Source organism: Melanerpes formicivorus, unplaced genomic scaffold (assembly GCF_026170545.1).
Source record: "Melanerpes formicivorus ecotype bairdi unplaced genomic scaffold, bMelFor1.0.p_v2 SCAF_102, whole genome shotgun sequence".
Taxonomy (NCBI): domain Eukaryota; kingdom Metazoa; phylum Chordata; class Aves; order Piciformes; family Picidae; genus Melanerpes; species Melanerpes formicivorus.
In genome coordinates, this window is record NW_027142454.1 from 1,248,565 (window position 1) to 1,263,573 (window position 15,009).

Below are 15,009 nucleotides of genomic sequence, written 5' to 3' on the forward strand. Positions count from 1 at the left end.
AGGCCCAGCAGGCAGACCCCTGCAGCATTTGGAGGTTATCTGCTGGAGAGCAGCCCTGTGGAGAAGGACCTGAGAGTCCTGGTGCAGAACAAGATCTCCATGGGACAGAAATGTGCTCTGGTAGCCAAGAAGGCCAAGGAGATCCTGGGGGGCATTCAGCAGAGTGTGTCCAGCAGGGCCAGGGAGCTGCTCCTCCCCCTCTACTCTGCCCTACTGAGGCCCCACCTGGAATATTGCATCCAGCTCTGGGCTCCCCAGTTCAGGAGGACAGGGATCTGCTGGAGAGTCCAAGGGAAGGCTATAAGGATGCTGAAGGGGCTGCAGCACTGCCTGGTGAGGAGAGGCTGAGAGCTCTGGGGCTGTTTAGTGTGGAGAGCAGAAGGCTTAGAAGGGATCTGATCAATGTTTATCAATATATGAGGCCTGAGGGTCGGGAAAGGGCAAGGACAGCCTCTGCTCACTTGTGCCCTGGGATAGGACAAGGGGCAATGGATGGAAAGTACAGCTCAGCAAGATGCACTGGAATAGGCTGCCCAGAGAGGTTGTGGAGTCTCCTTCTCTGGAGACTTTCCAGCCCTGTCTGGATGTGTTCCTTGTGACCTGTGCTGGATTCTGTGGTCCTGCCCTGGCAGGGGGGTTGGAATGCAAGATCTCCAGAGGTCCCTTCCAGCCCCTAACATCCTGTGATCAGTCATGGGGACAGAGAAGGTCCTGTGCTGTGCAGGGAAGGGTCAGCAGGACCAGGCCCCACCACATGAACAGCTCTGAAGCCTGCTTCCCTGTGCCCATGGCCGTGGGGGCTCTGGAGCCAGGCAAGGGCAGGGCAGAACAGGACACAGAGGTTGTGGCTTGCAGGCAGAGGTTTATTGCAGTGTTGGCCCAGGGAGCAGCAGCCAGGGCTCCGCTGCCAGCAGGCTGGGCTGGCATCTCACCAGGGCACCACCTTCCCTTCCCAGTCCAGGAAGCTGCCGGTGTCCTTCTCGGAGAGGGAGGAGAGCACCTTCAGCATCCCTCGCACGCTGTCATCCGCTGTCAAGGGGGGCTGTGGGGCAGAGGGGCACAGTCAGCTCATGCCCAGGCCAGGCTCAGGGCTGCCCTGGCACAGCTGCGGCCAGGGGAAGGAGCCCCCTGGGCTGAGAAGAAGGTGCCACGCCCATTCTTGAGGCCCAGCAGGAGCCCAGGGGACTGGGCCACCAGGAACCCAGGATCAGGCAAGGAGGTTGCAGGCAGGGGCCCAGAGCAGCAGCACTGAGGACACTGCCATGGTGAAGCTCATACCTGGTGCCCTCCAGCACTCCCCAAGTCGGTTTGCACCCAGCCAGGGTGCAGAGCAACACAGAGGATGCCGTGCTCCCTGTACCCCAGGGACTGGCACTTGGTCAGCATGTTGAGAGCAGCCTGTGGGGACACAGGAGAGGCTGCTGGAGGCAGGGCAAGGCTGGCTGCAGGGGGCCATATCCAGATTGCCAGGGCAGGGGCAGCAAATCTGTGCTCAGCATGGCCTGGGGGTACCTTGCTGCAGCGGTAGGAGACAATCTGCATCAGATCAAAAATTTCAGGAGCAGAAATGCAGCCACCAGAGCTGGAGATGTTGACGATGGCTGCCTTGCTGCAGCTCAGTGCTGAGCCTGGGCTCCCCTGGGCAGCCTTCTTCAGCAAGGGTAGGAATGCCTGGGGAAGAGAAGAGGAGATGGAGGCAAAAAGCAGCCCCACAGGCTCCTGAGCTCCAGGCTGCAGCTCCACAACCTGAGGCAGAGGCAGGACCCCCTCCCACCTGTACTTTACGCTCCACTGGGACAGCCCAGCTTGGGTGAGGCTCTCACCTGGCCCATCAGCAGGGGTCCAATGGTGTTGGTGGTGTAGATCTCTGTCATATTCTCCAGGGTCTCATCATCAAGATTAGCATTCCTGACAATCCCAGCATTGTTGATGAGCAGGGTCAGCCCCGAGCCCCCCAGGTGCTTCTCAACTGTGGCTGCAGCTGCCTTGATGCTGGCAGGCTTGGAGACTTCTGCAGAGCCAACACAGGGCAGGTCAGAGCCCACAGCCCCCTGGTGCCATGGGGTCCTATGTGACCCTTTGGGGATGTTCTCTTGGGGCTGGCCACAGGCAGAAGGGATGGCAGTGCCTGGTGTCCCTGCAGGCACCTGCCTGTTGGCACAGCTCCCTCCTGGCACAGGGCTCCCAGGCTGTGTACCACGCCCATGCGTTGGCAGAGGAACCAAATCAAGGCACCCCCACCGTGGGGCACCTACCAAGAGGGATGATGACCAGGTTGGGGTGCTTGGAGGCCAGGTTCTGTAGCTCCTGCAGAGAGGAAACTGTGTGGGCACACAGAGGCAGCAGGGGCTGTGCAGAGGCTCCTCCCATGTACCACTGTCCCCTCCACACAGCCCCTGCCCGGCTGGTCCCACAGCCAGCCCAGCCCAGCTGCCCTGTGCCATGAGTGCTCAGCTGCCATCCCCAGCCCTGCCCAGTGAATCCCAGCCCAGCCTCACCTGTGCTCGCTGCCCCTTGGGGTCCCTGCACCCCGCAAAGACCCACTTGGGTGGGCTTGGCATCCCCAGGAAGTGCTGGATGAAGCCCAGGCCGATGCCCCGGTTGGCACCAGTCACCAGCACGGAGTGGATGCGAAGTTCTCCCATGCTGCTGCTGCTTCCTCTGCCCCAGCTGCTGCTGTGTGCTCAGCTCCCTGGTGCTTCTTTATAGCATGGCCATGGCCACCCCACCCACACAGGGCTTGCAAAAACAAAACTTGGCTCCTGGCACCACCTCCCCAGCTCTTTAGACAAAGAAATGGGCCGGGTGCCAACCCAGATTACCAAACAGCAAATCTCCCTTGGGTTTCTCTGCTACATCCACACCTCAGGTGCTGCTGGCACAGTGCTGCCTCTTCCATGCTGCCTGGGACATGGTGACAAGGTGCATGGCTGCAGAGTTCCGAGACTGTTGGGCACCAGTGGTGTTTCCCAGGGTTTCCTGCTGGACCAGTTTCAAACCATTGCTCATTGTACTGTCACTAAAAGGATGAGAGGAAATGGCCTCAGGTTGTACCATGGGAGGTTTGGGTTGGACATGAGGAAAAATTTCTTCTCCTTAAAGGTTGTCAAGAACTGGAACAGGCTGCACAGATGGAGTCTTCATCCCTGGAAATGATTCAGGGCAGTGGAGGTGTGGTGCTGAGGGCAATGGCTTAGTGGTTCAGCTTACTGTGTCCAGTTCTGGGCCCCTCAGATTAAGAAGGACATCGAAACACTTGAACATGTCCAGAGAAGGGCAACAAAGCTGGGGAGAGGCCTTGAGCACAGCCCTGTGAGGAGAGGCTGAGGGAGCTGGGGTTGTTTAGCCTGGAGAAGAGGAGGCTCAGGGGTGACCTCATTGCTCTCTACAACTACCTGAAAGGTGGGTGTTCCCTCAAAGGGCAATGCCCATGCTGCTCATGGAAGTATTGAGAAACACACTTTCCTTTGCCAGCTTGGCACAGTCTCAGGCTCCTTTCATCTACCTGCCGCTGTTTATCGAGCCCCACACCGTGTCCTGGTGTTGACTTGCTGAAGAATCCATAGACAGCAATGAATGAGCTGCTCATCAATGGGTGGGGGGAGACCTGACCAGACCTGTATCTGAAGCTGGGCAGGTCTTCTTCACCCTCCCTTGTGGCAATGCCAGCGACGAGCAGTGTGAGCGATCTGGCAGGGCAGGTCTAGAGCCTGACATGGTGGTAGGCCATGCTCAGCGTAAGTGCAGAAGTGGCTAGCAGTGTAGCAAAACAGTGCTGTGCCTGCAGCATGTAACTAAAGCAGGACACTGGTAGCTATAAACATGGACAGTTATCTTGGGACAACAGGACACGCACCTGCGTCAACAAACCTCGCGTGTCATTAGTAGTTGGAGCAATAATCTATAACAGTGCGATGTGTGGTCACTCCTAGGGAACCAATGAAGCTATGCCAACAATGCTCTCCAAGTCTATATAAGTTGTAGAAGTTCCCTCAATACACACTTTACTTCTTTGCCTTCTTTACTTTGCTATACTATACTCACTATTCTTGCAGTCTATTCCTACAATACCGCAGCGATAAAGGAACAATACTCGATCATATTGGTCATCCGTATTGACTCCAGTCTCTGTTGCCGACACTCCCTGACTCCTTTACTTTGTGGCTGGAGAGGAGTAGTGACAACTGAAGGGAGGTTGTAGACAGGCAGAGGTTGGTCTCTTCTCCCAGGCAGCCAGTACCAGAACAAGAGGACATAGTCTCAGGCTGTGCCAGGGGAGGTTCAGGTTGGATGTTAGGAAGAAGTTCTATACAGAGAGAGTGATTGCCCATTGGAATGGGCTGCCTGGGGAGGTGGTGGAGTCGCCGTCATTGGAGGTGTTCAGGAGGAGACTTGATGGGGTGCTTGGTGCCATGGGTTAGCTGTTTGGGTGGATTGGATTGGTTGATGGGTTGGACGTGATGATCTTGAAGGTCTCTTCCAACCTGGTTTGGTTTATTCTAATAATAATAAAGCTTATCTCCTATCTATCTTACCCCTTGTGAAGGGACCATCAGTGACTGAGCTTCGATACAGCTCCCAAGCAAGGTGAGAAGGTCCCAAGTAAGGTTCCTTATGGTCCTTCTTTATAGCTTTGCTGTTTTCCCAGCAGAGCAATCCAAGCTCTGGAAGGATGCTAGGGCTGGAAGGAGGGCCTGGGGAACTCCAGACCTGTCAGCCTGACCCTGGTGGATGGGAAGGTCATGGCAAAGTCACCATGAGTGCCATTATGCAGCATGTGCAGGGCAACCAGGGGATCAGGCCCAGTCAGCATGGGCTCCTGAAGGGTAGGTCCTGCTTGACCTACCTGAGCACCAATTCACTCGCCTCCCTCACCAGGCTTGTACCATCCCTGCTCTCTGTTTATTCAGTGGAGATGTTTTGTCTGCATTTCTCAGAGGAGGACAAAGAGGAGCCACAGGAACAATAGAGCTGAAGCAAAGCAGAGCTGCCCAGGTGCTTCAGTACTGAGCTCACCTGATGGGACCTTAACGTCCTTTGTGCATCTGGGATCCCAGGGAACAGCTGAAAATTAAACAGCTCAGCAGAGCCTCATCCATCCTGGCCTCTCAGGGACAAGGCATCACAGCCTCCCTGGGCAACCTGTGCCAGTGTCTCCCCACCCACAGTGCCAAGATTTTCTTCCTCATCTCTGTAATAAACTACAAATCTATTTTACATTTAATCTTTCTGGGGGTGCTGTCTTCAGGCACTGCTGTAACCTATTTGCAAAGTGCATTCAGGTTCTGTTACTGGGTTGTGGGCAGCATCTTCCACAGACAAGGAATATAAGGCAGTCTGAACAACTGAAGGACATCAAGACACTTGAATGTGTCCAGAGAAGGGCAACAAGGCTGGGGAGAGGCCTTGAGCACAGCCCTGTGAGGAGAGACTGAGGGAGCTGGGGTTGTTTAGCCTGGAGAAGAGGAGGCTCAGGGGTGACCTCATTGCCCTCTACAACTACCTGAAAGGTGGTTGTAGCTAGGAAGGGGTTGGTCTCTTCTCCCAGGCAACCAGCACCAGAACAAGAGGACACAGTCTCAAGCTGCGCCAGGGGAAGTTTAGGCTCGAGGTGAGGAGAAAGTTCTTCCCAGAGAGAGTTGTTAGCTGTTGGAATGTGCTGCCCAGGAGGTGGTGGAGTCACCTGCCCTGGAGGTGTTCAAGAGGGGATTGGACGTGGCACTTGGTGCCATGGTCTAGTCATGAGGTCTGTGGTGATGGGTTGGACTCGATGATCTTTGAGGTCTCTTCCAACCTTAGTGATACTGTGATACTGTGAAGCACAAATCTGAGTGATTTACACTGCAAATAGAGGTGCCATGATCTGCAGTTCCCCACAAGGGGCATTCTGTAGCAAGCTGGCTGCTTACTCACAGCTGGCTACTTTGTCTGGGATCCTTGTGAGGTCTGTAATCATAATTCCATCAGTTTCTTCCCAGTTCATGGGCTGTGTGGCTGGTTCTTGGCTCACAGAGGGCTAAGTGGCCTCCCTTCCCTTGTGCCCAGTTCACAGGCTCTAGCAGTGCAGCTCTGCTGGGATTCAGTTCTCTTGGGGCTTTTCTGCTTTCTGCCTCTAGTGCAGGGTTCTTGGAGTGTTGGTTGCCTTGGGCCAGGTGCAGGGCCCTGGTGTGGTTTGCCTGCTGGGGCAGGCTCTTCAGCTTCACCTCTGGCAGCATTTGGCTCTTGTTGCTATCTGGGTGAGGACAAGGCGCAGGTGTGGTTTGCCTGCTAGGGCAGGCTCTTTAGCTTCACCTCTGGCAGCAATTGGCTCTTGTTGCTACCTGAGTATAACCTCCTCATGGGTGTGAATAGCAGGGCACTGGGTATTAAAGTGTGACACACATCACACCGCATCCCCCCAGGAGAGATATTGCCCCGGAATAAAAAGTGCTTGTATAACCTTGTGGGGGTGAGTAGGGGCAGTGGGTACTAAGGTGTGACACGCTCACACCCCCACGAGAAATACTGCCCCGGAGCAGAATCTGCCTAATTGTACTGTCCTGAAGGAGAAGAGGGGCTTGGTAAACTACGGTGTGACCTCTTCAGGAAGTTTTGCCCCAGAGTAGAAGGTACCTAATTGAAGTGTGAAACTGTCTAATTAAGGTGCGGCCTCCGCAGGACGAAATTTCCCCTGTTGTGTTAGAAACAGTGGCCGCCCAGGCGGCAGCCAATGAGACAGATACATTCATTGATCTTTTAGAAGTGCACGGACACCACCATCCCTCAGTTCAGGGACAAGATTGGGCCAAAACCCATTGGTTTCAAGCACGGAGTGTGGTAGACAGGGTTCGTGTGCTACAGGGAGAGGCTCGGGTTAAACCGGGAAAAGGAAAAACTATCGCGAGTGCAGCTTTGGTCGCCATGCAAGAGAAGAACGACTTTGTCAAACCCATGCGGCGATAGCCTCCCTGCAAACTGAGGTAAAGACTGCAGAGATAATTGGAAGCAAGCAATCAGTGACAAGGAGCTTGCAGGAGCAATTAGAGGAAAATAAACAGTCGTTAAAGGAGGAAAGGGAACAACAGGCAATCATTAGAGAGGTCCTCAGAAATGAGCTTTTGAGGGAGGCAGATACACAAAGGGAGGTGGCAACAAAACAAATGTATCCACAAGCAGATTTGCAGAAGGCAAAAGAAACCCTCGAGAGTACCACCCACATGTATTCCTTCTTCAAAACAGAGTATTTGTATGAGGACGGTGGCGATGTACACCCTCAAGCTGTCACCAAGGAAGAGGCACTTGCAGCAACTGAGTTGGCAAAGTTAAGAAAGAACTTTTCAAGACCCCCGAAGGAAACGGAGACTGAATTTGCATGGAGGGTTTCCCTAACAGGAGGAGATGGAACAGTGTGGCCAGCAGGAGCAGGGAGGTCATTCTGCACCTGTACACTGCACTGGTTAGGCCACACCTCAAGTACTGTGTCCAGTTCTGGGCCCCTCAGTTTAGGAAGGATGTTGACTTGCTGGAAGGTGTCCAGAGAAGAGCAACAAAGTTGGTGAGGGGTTTGGAACACAAGCCCTAAGAGGAAAGACTGAAGGTTGCTCAGCCTGGAGAAGAGGAGACTCAGGGGTGACCTTATCACTCTCTACAACTACCTGAAGGGAGGTTGTAGACAGGCGGATGATGGTCTCTTCTCCCAGGCAGCCAGTACCAGAACAAGAGGACACAGTCTCAGGCTGCGCCAGGGGAGGTTCAGGTTGGATGTTAGGAAGAAGTTCTACACAGAGAGAGAGATTGCCCATTGGAATGGGCTGCCCAGGGAGGTGGTGGAGTCGCCGTCATTGGAGGTGTTCAGGAGGAGACTTGATGTGGTGCTTGGTGCCATGGGTTAGCTGTTTGGGTGGGTTGGATTGGTTGATGGGTTGGATGCGATGATCTTGAAGGTCTCTTCCAACCTGGTTTGGTTTATTCTAAATAAAGGTTTATTCTAAATAAAGATGGAATCCTCTTGTCAGAAAAGGAGCCACAGGGATACTGGGGTCCAGGGGTGTTTCTAGCTACCCGTAATCACCAGGCCCCTTGGTCTCTGATGCAGAGGGTTGCATATTGGGCTGGAGGGTTCAACCCTGTGGAAAGAGGAGATCCCCTTGCCATAACAGGCACGGTGGATGAGCTAGTGGAAAGTGTGCAGAAAGCAGCCTGTTTACAAGCGATGTGCGATCGGGAACTCAAGCCCAACCTGAGCTCCCCGCTGATGATGCCTATTGACCCACAGAGAATGACTCCTTTACTTCATTAATTTCGTGAGGAAACATGGTCCTATTTGTAAGAAATTGTTATATTTGGCTTTTGTAAGGGGAAGGTGGGTGCCCGTGGGTGCCAGCGTTGTTGGGACCGCGGGTTCGATCCTTAAGCTGATTGGCTGGTTGTATTCTGTGTTGTGTAGGATGTGCATTGGGAGAGAAATGGAGAGAGGGTGAGGCGTCTGAAGACTGAAGTCTGGCCGGGTCTGAAGACTGGCCGGGTCAAGAGTGCAAGCCTTTGTCCCAGCCCTGATGGAGGGGGGTGGGAGAATTTGTGAAGATATGTGTGACTATCAGCTCAATATCATGTGTGAATAAACTCAGCTCGTGTTGTTGTGGCACGCCCCTAGAGAATCTCCTATGTGACCAGCGCTGTTTTGCCTTTATTTTATAATAAACTGTTTGCATTTAAAATTTAGCAGTGAGCTTGTTTCTCACAAGTTGTTGGTCTGCCCCCAAAAAATGAAACTAGGGCTGTACGGACTACAGAGCAGGCCAGCAGCTGGCGCCCATGCTTTGGGAAGGGTCCGGACTTGGGGCCGTGCCGTGACAGCTTCAGGAGAGAGAGGTCTCTAACCCATCAGGGATGGTGGTGGCTAGGGCTACAGAAGGGTATTTCCCGGGATCTCATGGATGGGCTCCCAAGCCAGAAATTGGAAAGCCTCATACAGACATGGGCAGTGCAGGAAATTACCCCTAAAAGAACCCCCGGTGCTCCACCCCTGGTAGACCCCTGATAGTTAATGAACCTAATCTCTCCATCTCCTGGAGGATGGATAAAGTAACTCGCCCTGAACACCAATGGGGACTTGCTAATTGCAGCAGCTATAGGGCCAAAGAAAAAAGTAGGACAAGCCTTGAGGAATTGGTTTAGCTCTCGCCCGAAGCCTAGCTCTACCCAGTCAGACAATGGCAGCCATTTCACTGCTGCTAGGGTACAGAAGTGGGCAAAAGAAGAGGGAATCAAGTGGGTATTTCACAGCCTGTATTATTCCCAAGCCAACAGAATACTACAACAGAGTAATGGGTTCCTGGAATGCACAGAGGATCACAGGATGTCAGGGGGTGTGATTTCAAGAAGGATGAGAAACTCAGTCAGTTTCATGTATTATGCTTTTATTACAGCGCTGGACACAGGGGCGTCTTTCCCAAAGGCCTGTGCACCAACAGAGATTTCAGTACATGTTTATATGCAAAAAGTTATCTATCTAAAATGACAGAGGTATGTTGGTATTTCACACAAAGTCCTGGTGCTTCCTATCTATTCAAAGGTTATCTATCTAAGAATGACAGAAGAATTTCACAGAAAGTCCCAGTTCCTGTTTGATCCTCCCCTCCTCAGGTCCATCCACCCCCTTCTGCATTCCAGCCAACCATAACAAGGGGAGTTCTTCATCAATTTTGTCAATTCATTCAATTGGGTATCTCCTTACCAACTCTGTTATTTAGCTGGCAGAAGGAGCCAGGGAGCAGCATTGTTTCCCTATGTTCCAGGAGAAGGTAGTTAGAGATCTCCTCAGCCGCTTGGATCCCCACAAGTCCATGGGACCAGACGGGATCCATCCTAGGGTGCTGAGAGAGCTGGCAGATGAGCTGGCCAAGCCACTATCCATCATTTTTCAGCAGTCCTGGCTCACTGGAGAGGTTCCAGAAGACTGGAAGCTGGCCAACGTTGTGCCCATCCACAAGAAGGGCCAGTTGGATGAGCCAGGGAATTATAGGCCTTCAGCCTGACCTCAATGCCAGGCAAGATTATGGAACAGGTCATCTTGAGTGCAATCACACAGCACTTCCAGGATGGCCAAGGGATCAGGCCCAACCAGCATGGAGCTAGGAAGAGCAGGTCCTGCCTGACCAACCTGATCTCCTTCTATGATCAGGTGACCCGCCTGGTGGATGTGGGGCAGTCTGTGGATGTGGTCTACCTGGACTTCAGCAAGGTATTTGACACTGTCCCCCACAGCAAACTCCTGGCCAAGCTGTCAGCCCATGGCTTAGATGGGAGCACAATGCCTTGGGTTAGGAACTGGCTGGAGGGCTGAGCCCAGAGAGTGGTGGTGAATGGTGCCACATCCAGCTGGCAGCCTGTCAGTAGTCGTGTGCCCCAGGGATCAGTGCTGGGCCCTGTGCTCTTTAACATCTTTATTGATGATCTGGATGAGGGCATTGAGTCCATCATCAGTAAATTTGTGGACGACACCAAGCTGGGGGCAGGTGTTGATCTGCTGGAGGGCAGAGGGGCTTTGCAGAGGGACCTCGACAGGCTGGACAGATGGGCAGAATCCAACGGCATGGGATTTAAGACATCCAAGTGCCAGGTTCTGCACATTGGCCACAGCAACTGCAACCTCATGCAGTGCTACAGGCTGGGGGCAGAATGGCTGAAGAGCGGCCAGGCAGAGAGGGACCTGGGGGCACTGGTCGATGGTAGGCTGAACATGAGCCTGCAGGGTGCCCAGGCAGCCAAGAGGGCCAATGGCATCCTGGCCTGCACCAGGAACAGTGTGGCCAGCAGGAGCAGGGAGGTCATTCTCCCCCTGTATGCTGCACTGGTTAGGCCATACCTTGAGTCCTGTGTCCAGTTCTGGGCCCCTCAGTTTAGGAAGGAGGTTGACTTGATGGAGTGTGTGCAGAGAAGGGCAACAAAGTTGGTGAGGGGTTTGGAACACAAGCCCTACGAGGGGAGGCTGATGGAGCTGGGATTGCTTAGCTTGGAGAAGAGGAGACTCAGGGGTGACCTTATTGCTCTCTACAACTACCTGAAGGGAGGTTGTAGACAGGCAGAGGTTGGTCTCTTCTCCCAGGCAGCCAGTACCAGAACAATAGGACACAGTCTCAGGCTGCACCAGGGGAGGTTTAGGCTGGATGTTAGGAAGAAGTTCTACACAGAGAGAGTGATTGCCCATTGGAATGGGCTGCCTGGGGAGGTGGTGGAGTCCCCATCATTGGAGGTGTTCAGGAGGAGACTTGATAGGGTGCTTGGTGCCATGGGTTAGTTGATTAGGTGGTGTTGGTTTGGTTGATGGGTTGGACGTGATGATCTTGAAGGTCTCTTCCAACCTGGTCTATTCTATTCTATTCTATTCTATTCTATTCTATTCTATTCTATTCTATTCTATTCTATTCTATTCTATTCCACAAAAAGTCCCAGTTCCTGTTTGCTCCTCCCCTCCTCAGGTCCATCCACCCCCTCCTGCATTCCAGCCAACCATAACAAGGGGAGTTCTTCATCAACTTTATAATTTCATTCAGTTGGGTATCTCCTTACCAACTCCGTTACTCTGTTGTCTTGTTAAACTCGCTAATCATTTTAAAAGAATTTTCTGCTTATCAACTCCAAGGATTTTCTGCTTATCAGTTGGAAGGGACCCAAAGAGATCCTCAAGCTACACGTGCCACTCACAGAGTGATTGTGCATCTTGCATAACGAGTTTCATGTGGCGTAATAGATTTTGCTCTCTATGGTTGTTTTGCCTTTTGTTGTGAGCCCCAGCAATGTTGACCCAACAGGGTGATGTAAGGGACAGAAACATAAATATCGCTGGGAAACTCTTAGGGATAATGATTTGGTATAAGGGAGCTTGGCACTTGGCCCCACGGGGTCAATTAAGGGGATTTGAAATCAGGAGAGTCCCTGGTGGGACTTAGGACCCTGAGGATTCCCTGGTGATGAAAGTGGCAAAATACCTGGATACGAGGGCAGGTTTGAAAGCCCTGGAGATAGCCTCAGGTGCACCCTCTGCTGAACAATCCGGGCAGGTGGCTGCTGCATGGCGACAAGGCGCGGGTCGGATGCTACCTGCATACCTACTTGCATACTTACCTCCCTGTCTGCCTGTCCCTGCCTGCTCACACCTGACAGAGAGAAGCTGTCTCTGAGAGGGGCAGAGAGCTGCCGTCCCGCCTGGCCCTGCTCCCTCCCCCTCTTTGCGTCATCACAGCTTGACCCCCACCGGTATCTATTTGCAGTCTAACAAACCCTTATAGGCATTTAAATGCATTTGACTCTTAATTCTGTTCCGAGAGTGTAAAGTTAGTCACAGGAAAGGTCCAACTGGGCATCAATCAGGAGTTAAGCTCAGCCGCACACAGCACCTTGCATTCCAGCTGCAGCTTTAACTTCTGCCAAATTACCACCATCGGACCGTGACAGTGAGCTCACACGGAACATGAGATGGAAAGGACGAAACGAGTTCCAGGCAACCTCCAGACACCTCCCCAGCCCCGGGCAGCCCAGGGAGGTGTGTCGATCGGGACCCACCCCTGCCGGGGCCTTGGGAGCAGCAGCGATGGCTGCAGGGCAGGCATGGAGCGTGATGCTGACTGGATCCAACTGTGGCATCGGGCTGGAGCTAGTGAGGCAGCTGCTGGGGGTCCCCATGCCACCCACCTGCATCTTTGCCACCTGCCAGGACCCCGATGCAACACGGGCCAAAGTCAGTGCCAGGTGCTGGGGAGCTTGGGGAGTCAGCAGCACCCATGAGTGCAGGCAGAGGTCACGCGTCAGTTGCTTCGTTGCCGTGCAGCAGGTGATGGCAAAGGGCTTTGGGACTGCACCGTGGCCATGCCCTGGGTAAGTCTTTTGCAGCTCCACTCAGCAGTGAGTGGCACTGAGGCAGAGCCACCCTGGGCATGCCGCTGCCCAGCCGCTGGTGGTTGCAGCCCATCCAGCCTCAGATACCAAGGCTTTGCCCATGGGCAGGGTGCCAACTCACATGGAGCTGGGTCCAGGCAGGACGACAACACTGTAAAGGGTCTGGAGAACAGGTCTGGGGAGGAGCAGTTGAGGGAACTGGGGGTGGTTAGGCTGGAGAAGAGGAGGCTCTCTGTGAAGCCCCAAAGGGAAAGCTGGAGAGCTGGGAGGGAGCAGGAACAAGAGCACGGAAAAGCTAACAGGAAGACAGTAATGAGACACACAATGAGATATACACCTGAGGTCCATCCCCTGATGGGATGGTGCAAGGTAATTGAGGGCAGCAGCTGGGAAAAACATGGCAGGAGAACTATCTGTTGATCATCAAAAAGCGTTCAGATGGAATTTTCCATCACTAGAGGGAATGCAGGATCATGGGGCCTGGTGGGGATGACCACAGATAACTGCAGGTGGACCACAGCCAGTGCCAGCAGCTCTTCTGCTTCATGCTGGTAGGATAGATCCCCTCACAAGAAGCCACCAACCTGCATCTCTCCTGCAGCATTCCCTGAGGGTTTTAGCTGCCAAAGCATCGTTTTGGACACATCCAACCTGCTGCTTTGGCTTCTCCTGTTGTAGCAGTTTGGGCTAGGTGCCCCCTGATGTGTTCATATGAGGGACACTTCCTGTGTCCTGAAGGAGTCCAGCCCAGTGGGTGGATACAGGAAGCCAGGTATTTCATCCCATAATACCCTGCTCCCCTATAAGATCTCAGCAGGGGTTCTGGCTCTTTTCTTTCCTCTTTTCTTCCCTCGCCACCACCTGGTAACTGGGGGGACATGTCTCCCAGCCTTTTGGGCCTAGCTAGCCCCAAGGCCAGGGAGATGGGCAGTCTCAGATCTGGCCAGCTGATGCTAGCCTAGCAGTGGAGGGGAGGCGGGGGAAGAAAGAGCCCTCGGGATCTTGAGTGTACCCTCAGGTGGGGATGGGATGTTTCTGGCTGTGCTTTGGGATCTCTTTTGTCACTATGCTTCTGGTTCTCTGTGAACATTCACCACATTCAAACTTTCCACCTCTTTTGCAATCCGTTTGTCTGAGTCTCATATCTGCCCGTGGTGGGCAGGGGGGTCTGCCTCAACCCATCACATTCTTGGTGTAGCCAGGCAGGAGTTGGTTGTTGTGGCCACTCTGCAGATCGGATTGCAAAAAAGATGGAGAGTTTAAATTTAGATCTGGGTGTTGTTGGCTTTGGAAGTTGAGGCTCAAGTTTTTTTGTCAGGGCGATTGTGTGAGCTTCTGATGGGCTGCAGGGGGTCGCCTGGTGCGTGGCCAATGGCATGACAGCATCTGGCTACACAGCCCTCCCCCAGAAGAGAGAGGGGCTGCACCACAACCTGCTGAAAAGAGAAGTGGAGCCAGATGCTAGGTGCCATTTTAAGAACTGTTCCAAAAATTGGGGAAGAGATTAGGGCCCCCCCCCACCGCAGCCCGAGTGCACAGCCGGGGCCACCGCTGTTGCCGCTCCGAGCACACAGCCGGGGCTGCCTCCGCTGCCGCCCAAGCACACAGCCAGGGCTGCTGCCACTACCGAACAACATGGGCAGGGCCACCACCGCTGCTTGGTACATGACACGGACAGAGCCACTGCCGTCACTCAGTACACAGTAGGGCTCCCACCATCTTGTGACCGTTTGAGGCTGTCCCCTTAAGAAAAGGAATATGGTGGTCGGATGTTTGTAAACGAAAAAGACGGATCTAAACTAATTTCATTGGTAGATTGGGAGGAAGCACCTTCTGAACTGGGAGTGCAGCAGAATATCTTGGGCATTCCTGCACTTTTCTGGTCAGTCTATCTTCCCTCCTTCGGTGGCTTTGCAGCTCACAGCGTTCTGGGCTTTCGGCCAAGGCTTGACCTTGAAACTGATAAACTGCAAGGCCTGTATTAACTGCTTTCCAATTAACACATAACTGCTTCTAATTTTTTTTCTCTTTTCTTCTCTTTCTAACCCCTCTCTGGGGAAAGGGGGAGAGAAGGGGGAGCAGAGGTGGGGAACCCCCTCAGCAGAGGGGGGGGGAAACTCTCATTTCTGTGCT

At 53.5% G+C, this 15,009-nt stretch overlaps 1 protein-coding gene across 1 annotated transcript; it reads right to left on the bottom strand.

The window, feature by feature from the left end:
* Positions 1-850: 850 nt before the first annotated feature.
* LOC137455575 (C-signal-like) lies at positions 851-2,687 on the bottom strand. The gene is made up of 6 exons (XM_068166544.1): positions 2,499-2,687; positions 2,256-2,307; positions 1,824-2,011; positions 1,513-1,671; positions 1,279-1,398; positions 851-1,042 (listed from the first exon to the last, which is right to left on the bottom strand). The coding sequence occupies exons 1-6, from the start codon at positions 2,643-2,645 to the stop codon at positions 929-931; spliced, it is 780 nt and encodes a 259-aa protein (XP_068022645.1). The 5' UTR covers positions 2,646-2,687; the 3' UTR covers positions 851-928.
* Positions 2,688-15,009: the final 12,322 nt, after the last annotated feature.